The sequence below is a fragment of the Lynx canadensis genome, chromosome A3 (genome assembly GCF_007474595.2).
Source record: "Lynx canadensis isolate LIC74 chromosome A3, mLynCan4.pri.v2, whole genome shotgun sequence".
Lineage (NCBI taxonomy): Eukaryota > Metazoa > Chordata > Mammalia > Carnivora > Felidae > Lynx > Lynx canadensis.
Window position 1 is genome coordinate 110399640 of NC_044305.1, and position 16789 is coordinate 110416428.

A 16789-nucleotide genomic window follows, 5' to 3' on the forward strand; every position below is an offset into this window, starting at 1 on the left:
TATTCTTTGTTTTCCTTCTAAAAATTCTGAGGGAAGGGCGTGTCTTAGGTTCTCCTCCCTTTCTAGCATCTGAATTCAATAAACACCATGTCACCAAACACCAAGCCCTGTCATGAAAGGTGAAAAGGAGAAGTGGATTCTATCTGAAGGAATCTTGTGACTGCAGAATCCTTTTTCAGGGCCATAAGGCTCGAATCAAAAGCGGCCAATAAGAATGACCTAGCACCGGTCAAAGACGTGCTCTCTACGTAGGAAAATACTCGACTAGAGGAACGATGCCTTTTCTGTGTCAAGTTGTGGTGGCTTCAATGTGGCATCGGTTACACAGACTAGCTCCTGACAGCAGTGGTAGTGTGGTCACAGCTTCTGCGATCCTTTTCCTGAACTCCTCACGTTTCTGCACTACCGAAATACAGCCGAATGTGACAGCTACAGACAATCTGTGCTTCCACTTTCAAAATTCTCTTTCTGATGGACGGAATGAGGATCCCCTTCTCCTGACTCCCTGTGTCGCTCTGAGAGATCTCAAGCTGACCTTCCTCCTGAGTGAGTGGCATTGAGTCCCTGAATGTATGCCCCGCCTTCCACAGGGCGGAAGCGGCCAATGGAACCCTCCCTCCTCCTGCACCCCCACGTACCATTAACACATTCAAAGACATCACAGCACTTTCCGGGTGTCCCATCTCCACGAGAGACTATGCGAGGGGTGGATCCCACCTCACACACGGGGAAACCACATAAGCCAGAGAGACACTCGCATCTGAAACCAAAGAAAAAGGGAAGGAAAACCCCATGAATAAACAACAACATAGAAGTCGGGAGACCACAAACAAAGTGGCAGTGGCTGTGGCAAACGACACTGTCTTGCTTATCTGGGGTCACTGGGGGATGGGGACCGGGTGCTAACATAATTTGCATTCCAAATAACTGAGGCTCATCTCCTTAAAATACACCCGTGTTTTTAACTGTAACCATTTTGACAGAAATATTCCTAAAATGCATTACGTCATTTCTTACTTAACCAGACCAGCATAACAAGCATTTCCTTGATGACGCAGGGCCGTGTTTATGTGTGTACATTATGGTGTTATTCCATAAACCAGCGATGCTCGCATGGGCCAACACAGAAGGGTGCTCCCGTGTTAAATGGCCCTGTGTTCCTGCTTTGTTGCTGTTGACCTTTGGGTGTTTTTCAGAGATCTTTCTGACCCTTCTTTCTGCTATTAAGTTAGTAGCTCTTGAGTCTCTTTTTGTCAGTGTGACTGGGTCTCGGGGTACCCTCATCTTTAGCCACATTCATTTATAATTATGCATAACACGAGAAACGGATGCTGATGGAAGACTGAGGAGCTCTTTACAACGGGCATGAGCTTTAGTAGGGGGACCTGTGACAGTTACTTGAAAGCTGAAAGCCTCATTTTGGGGGATCTTCTAAGCCACAACGTGCCCATTTATCTCAACATGCATGAATGAGGTGTTCAATGAACTGCAAGCCCACTCTGCTGGCTCTCACCTTACTTAAGTTCAACTCTGCTGTGAAACCAGTCTAAACGTAGTAGAAAAGTAAGAGGTGGGTATATGTATGAGGTGAGCATAAGAGGAGAAAAAAAAGTCTACTGCTTGCTGAAGCCTGTTACAAAGAACTAGGCAGGGAATGAGCAGCCTAGGGCCTTAGAATACAAATGGAATAAAAGGAAGGAAAAGCTAGCCTCCAGCTCCCTCCCACAAGCCCCCCCCCCCCCCAGGGCTCCCCTGGGGATGAAAGGAGGGGTCAGAGGGCAGAGAGGATGACCAAGGAAGTTCCCAGGTTGATAGGAATAAAAGGAAGGCATCCTAAAAAGAGACATCCTCACACGAAGTATGTGGGTACTTATGTACAGTGTGGGGTCAGGATCAGGGGAGGGGGACGCTCCCAGCAGGCAAGAGCGATTAACACACTTGTTAATTTCAGTTTTTTGTTTTCCCCCCACCTTCTTGCTTAAGCGATTGTTTTGTTCTCCTATTGTTCTTTGGACCTGTAACGAATTCCAGTATGCTCATAGTCCACAAGTACCTCAATAATCAGGCCCAGAGGTTTAGTTACATTTATAATCAACTGCAGAACTAAAAGGGAAACAAATATAAATTAAAATTTGCACCAAAGACCATTAAAGCCATTGGAAAGATGTGAACAACCCCTCTGGAGGTGGGCCCTTTCAGGCTTCTTCCATATGGGGTGACGGTTATATCAGGGGACCTGGGAGAAGAGGGGGTTAGGTAATTAAGGTTTTGCTGCAATGGAATCTCTCTTTTATGGTTTCAGATAAACATTTGCCTCTTCGGTGTGGGCGGATCTGTATTCCTATAGGGCAATCAACTTCCAGGGCTGAACTGCAAAGGTTATTCCACAGTCTTTCATTTCTGTGTGCCTTGTTACTACAGTTGTAAGCAGATAATCATATCCCTGTGATACTACAGTGATGACGTATTATTTCCATTTATTCTGGATCCTCTGTACAACTTCAACCCTTCAGCCTCTATTGGATTAATGGGGCCAGGGCCTCATGAGGCCACACCCTGGTTCTGGTATCTGCATGTGATTACAATGGAAACATATCCTACACGAATAACTGACTAACCTTTTCTTCCACATCTTCTGGGATCCACATTCTTGCCTACTGATGTGTTCCGGGGAATCATTCTAATTCAAACACCAGAGAGCATACGATGAACTGGAAAATACCTCTTCGGATATCCTTCAGGGACCTTTACTGAACATGTATGTGCACTTAGGTGCCAAGCTGTCTGCGAGGCTGTCAGAAATCCCACCAAGCTGAAAACCGTAGTGGAGTCTGCCCTACGGCTTCTTGTGTCCCCTTTTACATCTGACCTGTTTCTCAACATTTAGATCTCTCTCTCTCGCTTTTGTAGTGATTCACAGAGGTTGTCTGTAGTAGGTTACAGAAGGTCTAAAACTGCACACAACTGCCTAGTAACCCACTTACCAAAGAAAACCCCTGATGCTGAATTTTTGCTCCTATACCCAGAATGACTATATGTTCAAGTTCCAAGGATTCCGGTGCCCCGGTTTGGGCTGGCCGGCCTGCTCCCAGCTGCTTTCCCCTTCTGGACCAACCTCTTGGCAAGCCCTCCCCACCTCTTGCTGTCTTTTGATTTCACATGGCTTCCTTTGAACCTAAAATTAGCAGGTGTTAAAGACCATTAGCTCCTTAATAAAGAAGGAACTTCCTGAGAAACCAGAAAAGGTGAAAACCTGGGCCCACATCAGATATCCAGCAACTATTAGGTTGAAACTTTAGGACAACTGTCATTTTTTTGTAAGTCAAAAATAGTCACATGGCAATCTCATACAGTTCAACACGATACAACTCACATGGGTTATCTTTTGACAGATGTGTTTACGCCCCCTCTCTCATGTAATAAATGGGGGACTCGTCAGGACCCTTGTCTGCCAAGGAAATTTATTAGGTCTACAAATTACGTAAGTCTTACATAATTTTAAGTCTAAGTTTTTAACTTTAAGTCTAAGTTTTTAAAAGTTCTTTAATATGATAGAGACCCTCTGGTTTACCTACAGTAGAGGCAGGTATTCTTCCCTTTTATAGATGGGAATAGTGAGGCGCACAGCCTAAACCAATGATCTGAGATTATATAAGGCTTCCTGCCCTGCACTTGCCACGAGAGACTAGGTTTCCTTCCGGTGAAAAGGAAACGCTGAATTACAAAACAACTAAAGGATGCAAATTGTTATTTTGTCCTTACCCCCTTTTCTCTCCATTTTTGTTCTTTTTCTGTCCCTTCTCCCATGTCTTCCTTCTACCCTTTACCCCACTGCCTGGATAAAGAGCAAGCAAGAAAATGGAGAAAACGTGTGGAATAGCGGTAGAGGAAATAGACACGGAAGAGATGCTCATGGCACCAAGGTCAGGACTTACCCTCACTTCTAAAACCCCCTCCCTCCCAATTTCCAGGTTCTCACCTGGCCTCCTTCAACTGACTCTCTCCTCCCAACCCACACCACAGCCCAGTTATTGCACTTCCAGCGTCCAAAGTCGTCAGCTGCCCCTCACTTAACCGATCGGCTTCTCAGCCTAGCATACGACCCTGTAAGTCCACAGGCCTTTCCCCCAAGTCTCCCCTGTGGTCTTTCTCTTCATTTTCCTTTGCTCTGGTCACTCCTCTGTTCTCCACACCAGCTCTCATGCTGCTGCCTCTGCACTGTTCACCGCTGCTCTCTCCGGAATATTCCTCATCCAGCTGTCTGTGCACATACTATCTGTCCTCTTGGGCCGACCTCAAATGACAGCTTCTCTTGGAGCCGCCAGATACCATACATCGCTTAAGGCTTCTCTCATTCTATTTTGTGGTGACTTGAGTGCAAATCTTACCACCAGCTCTCCTTGCATCCACTGTGTGTAGTCACTAACAAATACTTCTTAAGTGCAACAGAACTGGAAATGCACGAAAGAGGAATAATAGTAACTAAAAACAAAAGTACAAAAGAGAAAGTGAGAAGCACAACACGGAGATTTCTACACCATGAATTCAAAATGGCTGCTTCAGGTAGAGCTGTTGGCAGGACACCTATAGCAGAAATGCTAAGGGCTTTTTTTTTTTTTTTATAAGTAAATAACGGCTTTATTGAGATATGATTAGCATACCATAAATTTCACCCCCTTTAAAGTGCAATTCAGTGGTTTTATATTCACAGGGTTGTGCAACCACTACCACTACCTAATTTTAGAACATTTTCATCACCTCAAAAAGAAACCCTGTACTTGCATTTCCTCCCCCAGCCCCCTGCAACCACTCATCTGTGCTCTGTCTCTATGGATCTGCCTGTTGTGGACAGTTCACATAAATAGAATCATACAGTATATGGGCTAAGGGCCTTTTAACTTCAAACAAGAAGCAACCTGTATGTGCAATTTGCCGCAAAAATCAAGCCTCTACTGTTATCCTCAGTATTAAGATAATGATCAATCAAGACACCACATTAATAAATTTCTGCATAATGTAATCACAGCTGCAGCCAGGTGGGTTGCTTAGGCTGTCTTTTTTCTCCTGAGTAGGTAATGGATTCAGCTTAGTGGGCATCTGAGCGCCTGAGCACAGTGATGAACAGCACTCAGAAATCATCTAAACCCCTAGAGGGCACTCCCCTCCTTAGGAGGCCCAGGCGGGCCTGTTGTGTTGGCTGAAGGGCAATGTGTACTGATGCTTTCTTTCTCTTGTCCTTTGCTTCCTGGACCACACAGTCCCAGGCAGGCCAGAGGCCAGGGTCCTGGCACAGCTCACAAAGTACCTGCCAGTCTAGCCTCTACTTCTCTTTTTTCTAGCTTCCACGTTCTACTGGTTCCTCCACATGCCGCACCTGGGCAACAAGGGCGACTCCCCATTCACCAATCCACCCACCAATCCAACCCTTCTCACTCAGGGCCACAGCTCAGGTGTGCACTCTGCCTCAGCTCTTTGGCTGCTGGTAAATTCCACACAACCTTAAGACCACCCACCCTACAAGGCCTTCCCTGATCAAACAGCAACCAGGATTACAATATATGTTTAACTACTAGAATTTAAAGAAAAACCTGAAACTTTTTTTTTTTTTTTAAGGAACCAAGATTAATTTTCTCTCCTCTGACCTTCCATAGTACACATGGGTGCTGAATTCTTGGGACTGTTACATGCTCATCCTATGAAATCAAAATCTTACTGCCTCTCCTGTGAATTCCCGTGGTGCAGGGGGCATGTCTTATTTGTCTTGTAAACGAAAAAAATGAAGGACAAAGCCATCAAAGCAATAATCTGGAATAAACATTTTATTCATGGTTAATAAATCAGAGGTTAAACTATGCATTGTTTCTATAGTTTTTATGTGTATAAGTGTTGGACTGAGAGCTAATAGGTACAGCACTTTTCAAAATCAACATGTGAAAGGAAACACTATGGAGTTTGTCTAGAATACAGATTCTACGGTGCCATCCTCCAGGATTATTGTTTCTGCAAGTCTGGGGCAGGCCTCAGAATCTGCCCGCATCAAAAGCTCTCCAAGAGACTGCACTGGATGCAACCTGGGACCTACTTTCTGAGAAACTCGCTCCGACAGGTGCAGGCTCTCAGCTGCTATGGCTTAGTTTGCACTTTTAATTTCGAAAAAGCCAAGTACAACTAGTCCTATCATTTCAGTGAGAATGACAATTTGCAGCACTTGCTGTCAATCATTTACAAAACCTCTTTCCTGCCTGAATATGGTGGCTTAGGAAAGACACACAGGGTGAAGACAGGATCAGTACGGACAACACAGCACCACCGCCACCAGAAATCATGTGACCACAGCAAGCCACTCTGGGATGTGGCGTTCTCGTCCACCGAAGGAGACGGCTGGTTCGTAATGAGCTTTCTTCTAACTATAAAATGCTTCTATTATTGCCATTCCCATCACTGCAACAGTATGATCCGGGTTCATCCTTCCTACTGCTTCTCCTGGCCTCCACCCCGTCCTTGGAGCACATCACAGCCTTGCACGCCCACACTCCCTGCTTCTCTCCCTCCTCCTCCCCACCCCCTCTCCTTGCCAGCACTCAACCTTCAGGCCCAGCTCAAGATGCGCCTTCTCTCCAAAGCTTTCTTGGGTGATCTTTTTTTTTTCTTTTTGGACAAGGAGTATACTTCTACGACTCTCTCTTTTTTCCCCACTAAGACGACTAAGCATCACGGGAGAAGACACGATATGCCTGATGCTGGTCCTCACAACTTAACTTACGGCTTCATAACTTAGTTGAACAATCAACAGTTTGCTTCACCAGAATGACTGGAGACACTGTAAAGGACACCAAACTACAGGGGGTCAGAAGAGGCCTCAGGAGGAGTCCTCCTGTCTCTCCCACAGCCGCGCAGCAAAGCACAGGCGTGCCCTGCGGTGGGCGCCACGCAGAGGGGAGGCCAAATGTTATTCTAACATTCCCCTACAATAAACTCCCGCAGAGGAGGAAATGTGGAAGCAGCAGACCATCCAACTGCTCATGTTCCCCAAGCAGAGGAAAACAACTCCGTGAGGCCCTCTGAAAACAGCACCTCCCCAAACTGGATTTACTCCACACCTCACCAAGCGCTGGGGCCCTTCAAAGGGGGGAGAATCATGGTCTATAAATAAAAAACAACTAGTATTTATAGGTGGGAGGGGGCTCTCCCTTTAGTTAGGAAACGAGAAGAAATGTAGAACTAAAAGGGCAAAAACCTTGCTTGTACTACTAGGATTCCACTCAGTGCATTAATGAAAGAAGTGTCAGGTAATGGAAATTCTAATGACACATAAAACACAGCTCTATTCTACAAAACGTAGCTGCAGGTTTAATTAAATCTGATGCACTATCTTTGTAGTGATTATATTTCTTACCTCTTTCCAGAAATGCAGGAGTTTAATAAAAAAAAAAGAGAGATACTACAAATAAAATATCCAAAATAAACGAGTTTCCCTCCCGAGGGCCCAACTACCCTTACGGAGAACTGTACTCGTTCCTAGGGAAATTTCCTAGGGTCACAATTCTTCTCGTGTCTCACCAGAAGAGATTGACTCTTCACTCGGTGACGAATCCTTAGTCACCCTCTCTGACGCTAATTCCTACATGATCTCCTTGCAGTGCCAACCCTGGGCAGTTAGACACACACGTTAGCAGCGAGCCCCGGGCCCAGCTCTGAGGATGCTTCCTTCCAGCAGTGGGTCCAGGGGCCACTCCTTTCCACAACCAGAAACTGTACATCGTTCCCCACTTTCCCTTCAGAGACAACAGTAAAATCACTCTGCATTGTTTGTTTGTTTTGCTTTTTTTTCTGTGGGGAGCAAAGGATGTGCTCCAATACAGAGAAGACGTAAATTGAGAGCAATGAGGTAAAATATTCCTTTGCATTTCTAATATTGGTAATAATAACAAAGTCCACCATAAGACCTTAATAAAGTAGTCACCGTAGCCCTTCTCTTCTTGGCGTTCTCAAGGGGCAAATGATTAGGGCTCCCTCCTCCAAGGCTGGCATGTGGCTCAGGAAACTTATCTTATGGCACTAAGTTGAAAGAAAAGTGGTATAAATTATAGGAAGATGGTATTTACAAGCCCGCATGGCTCCTGTAAGATTGATACAGTTATGTTCTAGAACCATGCTCCACAGTAAGCAGGTGGGGTGAGGAGGCAATGGCACTTCATACACATCACCACCTCAACGTGACGGCTGAAGAAGAGAGTCGGGGAAGTTCCAGAGGGACTCAGTCCTGGCAGGAGAGGAACCAGAGCACAGACACAACTGGAAAGAATCCCCGGGGCCTGGGCCCCTAGTGAAACATGAGAGCTGCGATCTGGCAGGCATCCTGAACCACACTCAGGTTAGCTCGACAGTCTGAAAACGACCAAGTTCCAGGAACGGAAGGCTCTTTGCCTTCACCTCCTTAGGTCTGGGGGAAAGACGATGGCATTTGATTTCATGGAGGGCAGGATGGCCTCAGAGAGCCGAAGGGCAGGAGTGAGATGTGCACGGAGAAGCAGTGAGCAAGAGTGAGAGGGGAAACTGGCATAGTGCACTCTGGGAAGGAGGAGGACTGGCTTTGGATGTGGAGAGTAACATAAGGTATTCCCATTTCAGAGCTGGAATCACCGACTGCATTAGAAATGGATGCTGTGGGGGCGCCTGGGTGGCGCAGTCGGTTAAGCGTCCGACTTCAGCCAGGTCACGATCTCGCGGTCCGTGAGTTCGAGCCCCGCGTCGGGCTCTGGGCTGATGGCTCAGAGCCTGGAGCCTGTTTCCGATTCTGTGTCTCCCTCTCTCTCTGCCCCTCCCCCGTTCATGCTCTGTCTCTCTCTGTCCCAAAAATAAATAAACGTTGAAAAAAAAAAAAAAAAAGAAATGGATGGTGTGGAACATGGAATCAGCCTACATGTGAACATACAATTACTTCGTAACTATTTGTTGAGTGAGTGCAAGCAGGAGGTACTCAGCTGGGTGGGGATGGGGATACACAGGATTCTGGCTCTTAGCTTAGGGGTTTAGTTTAGGAAGGACTGGGATATATAATCACAAATTCTCACACAGTGGGATGTGAACCATTCTATTTCCTCTGTGGAGCACATGAAGAACATCAAAGACGTCAGGACTGACCTATTTGAAAACCTGAGTGGCCTGGGCTCCGATCGTTCCTTCAGGCCCCCAGAGCCACCTGGGGCTGGAGCGGGTGCTGACACAGCATGCGTCTTTAAGCACGCATCTGCCTGGACCCCTGTGGGCTGTCAATTCCCAGACCTCTCATCCTTGTCATCAGTGCAAAGTGCACCATCCTCTGGTCGCCTGTCCTCTGGGGGAAGTGCATCCTCACAGAGTAGTGTTCTGCTTCCCCAGGGACTCCTTCTTCCATACCCATCTCTCTGCCTTCCCCAACCTCCCCCTTGCAGACAAACTCTCTCGGCATCTGCATGTGACTAAACCGTACCACTCAAATCTGTTCCGGCACTTACCCGGCTGGCCCCCAAATGCTATTTCCTTACAACTGCCTTTAGTGAGATGGCGAATTCCCCACACTCACCTATTCACCTGGGTTGGAAGGGAGGTCAGCATCCTCCACATTGTCACTTTCCTCCCTCATGCAAGCCCTCCCTCTCTGTGGCCCTGTCTCCTATGCATTTCCTAAGAGGGGTCAGAGAATGCACTTGGACATTAGGACAGTCTTAGGTTTGAGTTCAGGCCACTTAGGAGCTATATGACCTTGGGCAAGTGACATAGTTTCTCTTAGCCTCACCTGAGCCATATGTAAGAAGGGGAGGATTCAAGTTCCTTGTATCTCCTAGGACTGCTCTGTGAATTAAATGAACAGCTGTACGAAAAGCAACCTAGGATAGTATCTGGAGTGCAGAAGTACCCACCCACTGTATGCTAGGTAATAATTTGGAAGGCCTCCATGTCTATGTGGATGAAAACATCACCCTGAGCTCACCTGATTGTTTGGAATCTGAGGATCCTTGCTGCCCCTTTGCATTTCAGGAACTTGCTCCCGAGGCCACAGCTTCCTAAAATCTCTGAAGCCAAACACCTTACTCACTGATCCCAATGGTTCACCCGCCCAGTTCTCCCACCATCTGACTCCTGCAGCCTCCCTGAGATAGCTGCGCCCCAGAGAGCTTTTGCTCTCTAGCCTGGGCCTTGTCCTGACTGTGCCTCCCTAACAATACAGCCCCAGACCCATGTTCTTTCACTCAAACCCTCATCTTCATGATGCCTTTAAACTTCTTGCCCTTTTAACCTCCATCCACATCTGGTCCCCTGACACCAACCCCAAGTTAGCTAAACCCAGAAAGGCCAAAGCCAAATGTCTTCAGGAGTCAGGCAAGAATCCTGAAAGAGCAGAGGGCTATTGTAGATGACTCAAGACAGTCTGCTCACTATTCACTCCATGATAGAACGTACAGTCAATGTCACTACGCCTTCCAATTGCTCAAAAGAAGCTGCACTTTTACATGAAGCATCCCAGTTTTAAAATGTTAATGGTTAATTTAAAGAGGAGGAAAAAAAAGCGAAGCAAAGAAAATATGTCTTGGGGTCAAATTCAGCCCCAATGCCGCCAAATGCAAACTGTAATATCAACCAATTACCTCCCTGCTCTGTGCCGATACCCCACCCATTGATGGCTGCTGGAGAAAAGCACACTCCTGGCAGTAGCTGTTCGACATTTTCAACACTGACGTCCCTCCCGTGCCTGACAGTCAGTCCTCCATTCACTCCAAGAATCCCTTCGTCCACGATGCCTTCTCTGATGGGCGGCACAAAGAAAAACAGCTGATGCTGTGCGTATGCATCTGTGAAGGCAGGCTGTGAGTGGGCACAGATTGTTAAGTGTCTATCGGGCGTGGGGGCGTGGGGGCATGGGGGTGGAGGTAAGGACATTCCGGGTAGAGGGAAGAACTTACTCAAACTTGCAGAGGCAAGAAAGAATATGGTATATTTAAGTCTACAGCAAATGGTTCAGCCCATCAGAAGCACATTATGCACTGGGATGGGGTGTGGGGGATATACTGTAGGGGTACCTACAGGGGATGTGACTAGTGAGGAAGCCCAATGCTGGGTAAGAAGGGGCCCTGCGTGCCACACTAAGAAGCACCTTTAACTGAAAGCAATAGGAAAGTAATAAAATATCTGAAACAAGCGATGTAGTCTTGAAAAGGGGTGGTTATATGAGGGAGGGAAAAATCAATATTGTCATGAATTCCATTTTTCTCTAATCATAAAGATAGATGGGATGAGTGATAATGTTTCAAGTTGTAAGACACATTAAAAGTTTAAAAATCAATGACCACAACAGCCTAGAATGCCCTTTCCTCTTTCTCCAGCTGCTGAACTCTGACTCATTCTTAAAGACTCAGCTCAAAAGTCAAATCCAACATTTTTCCAAGTCAGAACTGGTAGCCCTTTGCTCTGCGAGTGGCTTTTTTGCACGCTCCAACTTCTAAAGCACACAGCACTTTAAACTGTAATGATTTATAGGTGTTTGCCTTTAGACTGTAAGCTCCTGAACATCATAGTCCACGTTTTATTCCCACCAGGTAGCATGGCATCCAGCATTTGGTAAACATTCAAATGTTCGTTCCCTAAACAGATCAAAAGAACATAAGGGGTTTTAATGCTAGGACTTGCCACAGATCGACTATCTCTAAACTTAATTAAAAGCAATTATTGAGTATTTATTTACCTGTACTTGGCACTAATGACAGAGAGGGACATGTTAAGGTGTATCCTTGCCCACAAAAGTACACCATCTAATGTCTCAAGAAGTGTCATTAAGAGTCTTCAGGAATCCATGACCGAGCCATGGTAATCAAAGCGCTTGATCATATGCCCACAAGAGCCACAACATAACAACTTCTCTCCCTTTCAAAAAAAAAAGGCACAGTCAGGAAACGGCAACTTAAGATGCACCTGTCTGTGTGACACATTCACAGATTAACTGAGTGTCAAGTTCAAGAGACACAAGTTGTCCTCACCTTCATCTTAACTGCAGTTAAGCAGCTAAACTGTCTACTGGACAAATATAACCCTGAACTCTCTGCAAACTGTCGTCTACACAACAATGAGGAGCCCTATCACTTTCACCCAACTTACAGGTGCAAATGAACAATAAGAAATAGTCCCTGAGATTTGTGGTTGCTGTAGGCGTTTCCAGAAGAAGAAGGATTTTAACATTTTAGATTTGCTTATTAGTTATGTGAATAGCTTCAGGAAACATTTTTCCAAAACTGGAGCTATTCTCTTTGCCTGTGTCATGAGGAGGATACTATGAAACGCGGCTGGGTGGGGACAGTCCTCTGAGGTTCAATATCATCCATGCAGTGGAGCCTGCTTTCCAACTGTACTGAAAGTCTTAGGGAATTCAGTTGAGTTCCTTTCTTTCGGTGAGAGTCAGAGGGCCAAGGATTCAGGGCCTGGTGATGGCCACTCCGACCAAACTCTAAGCCACTCAACAAGAGCCTTGAACTTGGTTTCAGGACTTAAACAAATGTGAAATAAGACTAGATACACTTTCATGGAGACACTCAAAAGGCGTAAAGCACTAGTATAGGAAGAGCAGGGCTTACACATCTGAAGCGAATTATTGACAAATTAAACTCTCTACTAGGGAGATAGTTCATCTCCATGGACAAGGGCTTTACTTCTAGGAAAGCATATTTGCTTCAATCTGGGGATAAGTCCAAAAATAACATGGAATTCCTAAAATTATTTTGTTTTAAAAACATCAGAGTTTAATATAGACTCTGGCTTTTTTAGTTATGAGTTGACTCGCTCTTTTGGGCCAAAAATTACTGTGGCAGAGGGCAACAGAAGAGCTGTTCTTTTCTTAGTTGAGAAAGAAGGACTTCAAATATATTTCCAAATTTTTTTTCGGGATGTGTTTAAAAACACAGAGAATGCTACCATGATAGCATGTCAGGAGTCAGGAATGTTTTAAATCTGCACTATGCTAATGCATATTTTACATACTGTATAATTTAATTTTATTTACTCTCAAAAAGCAGCTGGATAAATTATCCAAATTAAAGAGAACATCCAGAAAGTGAACCGAATTAGAGAAATCTGTCCTAACAGATGACTCCTACCCCCAAAAAATGTTATTAAGTATCATCTTCTTTGAGACAATATCTTGGGAACAGATGGATATGATAATTAATTACAACGCTCTTAATTTGATGAAGTCCTTTTGAAAATGCCTATGTGGGGGCAATTTCCACTGGCTAGCTTGAGTAGGTGTGATACAAGCAATTTAATTACCTAACACCATGTTAAAAGCACATGCAGCTGCAATAAATACTATTTGATCATCTAAAGAACTTAACGTGGCCTCAGAGAAGAAATAAGGAGGGCTCCCTGAGCCTTGAGAAGGAATCTGTCAGTTCCAGGCCACCCTCAGGAAGTTTCTGGCCTTGACATAGGAGTCTGGCTGGGCTAACATGTCCTGTGTTGAGAGTCTTGCCCTCTGTGCTCCTGGCCTTGTCTAATCCTCCCGCCCCTCATCCCCCACCCCACCCCTCAAGACTTCGACCAGCAGAATGAGAGACTGAGGCTCTGGAATTGGCTGAAGAGCTCTAGAGAGTTCAACAGCCCAAGTGTAAGTACTGGAGCAGAAGACTCCTGATACTCCAAACCTATTACTAAAAAGTGGACAGAGGAATAAGAAAATCCACTGAGTTCCCAGGGAGAGGGGAGCTGTATGATCGCAAGACTTAAAACTGCAGGCAAATGTGGAGAGCTATGAAAAATCACAATCAGTTTTTCTCTATGTGTGTGCTTTTTGAAGTCCCTGACTTCTGAGTTCGGATTTAAAGCTGGCAAATTATGTTACAGCTTTTTCTTAAATTCAGTTTCTATTATTTGGTAGAAAGACAGTCTATTAGTCGATTCATATATATATATATATATATATTTTTTTTTTTCATGTTTATTTGAGAGGGAGAGAGAGTGCAAGTGGAGCAAAGGCAGAGAGAGGGAGAGAGAGAATCCCAAGCAGGCTCTGTGCTCAGCAACAAGCCCAACATGGGGCTTGAACTCACAAACTGTGAGATCATGACCTGAGCCGAAAGCAAGACAGACACTTGAACAACTGAGCCACCCAGCCGCCCTTGATTCTTTTCTTGAAGGCAGATCACTCTCTATGTGTTCCCTTCTGACTACCTTCCCAAAGTCTGGAACGTTCTCGAAACTGCCAGAGCTGATATTTGTAAGGTGTTGAGTTCCTTCACCTGGGCCATATCTTATTCATCACCGTGCCCCACACCAAACCAAGCCCAGTGTCCTCTACCTTCCATGAGGCCCTCAATGGGTCTTTGACATCTCACTGACATTTTCAAAGCGGGACCTTTTTACTCACTGCGTCTTTGCGGTTAATTTTTATTTAACTCAAGTGCTTCTGAAGGGAAGGGACAACCTGCCAAAATTCCATTCTGATGGACTCATCTGGTGGAGTCAGTATCAGAAAAAGAAAGCTCCTTCTCTCAAGATCTACGTCTCTTCAGAAGAAACAGCGAAAGAGCAGTCGGCTATGATTCTCCTACCATAATACAAGGTAGCACTGGCAAGACGGACTTTCTTGAGAACACAAAAAAACCAGGATTGAGGAAGGGGGACTAAGCAGCCTAGATTCTCCACCTGAAGCAGCTGAATACAAACACCCAGATGCTGCGGTGAAAAGTAAAGAAAAAATTCATGAATTTTGTTCTGGTCACGGGCTGTATATCTGACGTATCCTTCAGATGCAGTGGGGTTGGCATCCTTCCTTTTATCTTACTTCCCCTCCCGGAACTGCAGTGTTTCAAGCTGTTATGATATGACAGAGCATGTGTGGGAAATTGTCTTCTGAGGTCAAGGTCTCATAAGAGAGAAATAAAACTGAGGATCAAACAAAGAAAAGGGAACTTAATTCAGTAGATCATTTCCTATTTAAAGAGTCGTGAAGAGAAATGGTCTGCTCATAAAGTCGGGCATAGAGAAGACCATGCTTCCACAAATACAATGCTGGGTGTGTATGTGTCTGCATGCATATCCAAGTTAGAGTAAAACAGAAAAGCCCAGGAGCTGAATAAAGAGTGGCAAGGAGGACAAAGACAACACCTCAGGGAAAGTGAGGCAGCAATAGCTGGGGAGAAACAAGTGAAATCGTGGGTCCAGGAGCCAGGGAGCAGCCGGAGACAGGGTGTGGTTCACGCCGCTGGGTGTGCGACACAAACCACACATCCTCCCCCCCAACCCCAAACCCAACAAGGCAGGCTGACAAGCAGAGATGTCCACATGCTGCTAGAAAGTGACTTAAGAGACTAAACTCTTTCCTTAAGATTCAGCTTTGGCCAGATATTCTCCAATCTGCTACATGAGGGACTATTTACGGTTGTTAAAAAACAAAAAACACAACTAGCAATATTCCATTAGCCATGGACCAATAGGTAATCTACTTTACCGGAATATCACCCAGCTTTCACAATTCAACAAGTCTGATACCCAGATTTAAATCATTAGTCTTATAAGTTTCTTTTTTTTATGTTGCCTTTCCTAAGTTTTTAAAAACATTTTTTAATATTTATTATTTTTGAGAGAGAGAGAGTGTGCGCGCATGAGAGCGCACACGAGTGGAGGAGGGGCAGAGAGAGAGGGAGACACAGAATCCGAAGCAGGCTCCAGGCTCCGAGCTGTCAGCACAGAGCCCGACGTGGGGCTCAAACCCACGAGCTGTGAGATCATGACCTGAGCTGAAGTAGGACGCTGAAACGACTGAGCCACCCAAGCACTCCAGTTTTTTGTTTTGTTTTGTTTTAAAGAAAATGAAAAAAAATAAACAATTCATTTATAACTTTGTTTGGACTCCCCCCACCCCCGCCCGCCATCACCATATATCTCTATCCTATTATCTTCTAAGTGCTGGAATTTTCTAAAATGTTCTTTCTTTCTCTCCTAGGAGTCTATCACCAACAGCTTGGGTTCTTTCCTCCTCTAAAAGGTTTGGGAAAATCAAAAACTTTAAAGGTAGAAGTTACTGCTGAGATCATCAAATCCCTCTTCCCCTTCTTCTCTCTCAGAAAAGAAAACAGACCCAGAGGATGTGACAGCCTTCTCCGAATTCCTGCTGAAGTGGGCCAGCATTCTAGCACTCGATCTTTGGCTGTGTGCTGTCTCTGCATGACACCAGGTCACGCGTGGAGAAGTATTCCTCAGCTGCTGGACAGAGTTTACTCATGTGCACACATTTGCTCACCAACTATTAACAAGTTATTATCATTATTATTATTAACAAATTGACTATAACAAAGGGAAGCGTAGGACATGGCGTATTAGGTCTCCTGAGTGGTGGAACCAGGGAGGGCCGGGTGGGGAGTGAGCTCAGGGCCACAGGGGACAGTAAGCCTAGTGGTCTGTGCTCACACAATCTGGCTCTGACACCCACCAGGCAAGACCCTCCCCGGCTCCCCACGTCCCTCCATCTCCAAACCAGGGGGGCCGTACAACCTGCTGCCTGAACAGGAGCACCAGGATTCCTGTTTGTCTACGTTTCCAGTGGAACTGTACTTAGAAGGTAATATGCTCCGGAGAGTCTATGAAACTTCTTGGTGAAAAACAAAGTCACATATTAGTCAACACTGGAGCTAACAGACCATCTAAAAATTTTAAATTATTTTGGATTAAGGAAAAAAAAAGTGAAAAGTGCTTCTAAATCTGGATTTAAAAATAAAACAGGTTTTTCAGGGTCTCGGAAAGCAAGAGATATAAATGTTCTGGA

At 45.3% G+C, this 16789-nt stretch overlaps 1 protein-coding gene across 1 annotated transcript in view; it reads right to left on the bottom strand.

Moving 5' to 3' along the window:
* CRIM1 (cysteine rich transmembrane BMP regulator 1) overlaps nucleotides 1-16789 on the bottom strand; it is a 192260-nt gene that overhangs the window by 81275 nt on the left and 94196 nt on the right. The window contains exon 5 of the mRNA XM_030311318.1: nucleotides 639-760. Within this exon, the coding sequence (XP_030167178.1) occupies nucleotides 639-760 (122 nt within the window). The remainder of the gene's footprint in view (nucleotides 1-638; nucleotides 761-16789) is intronic.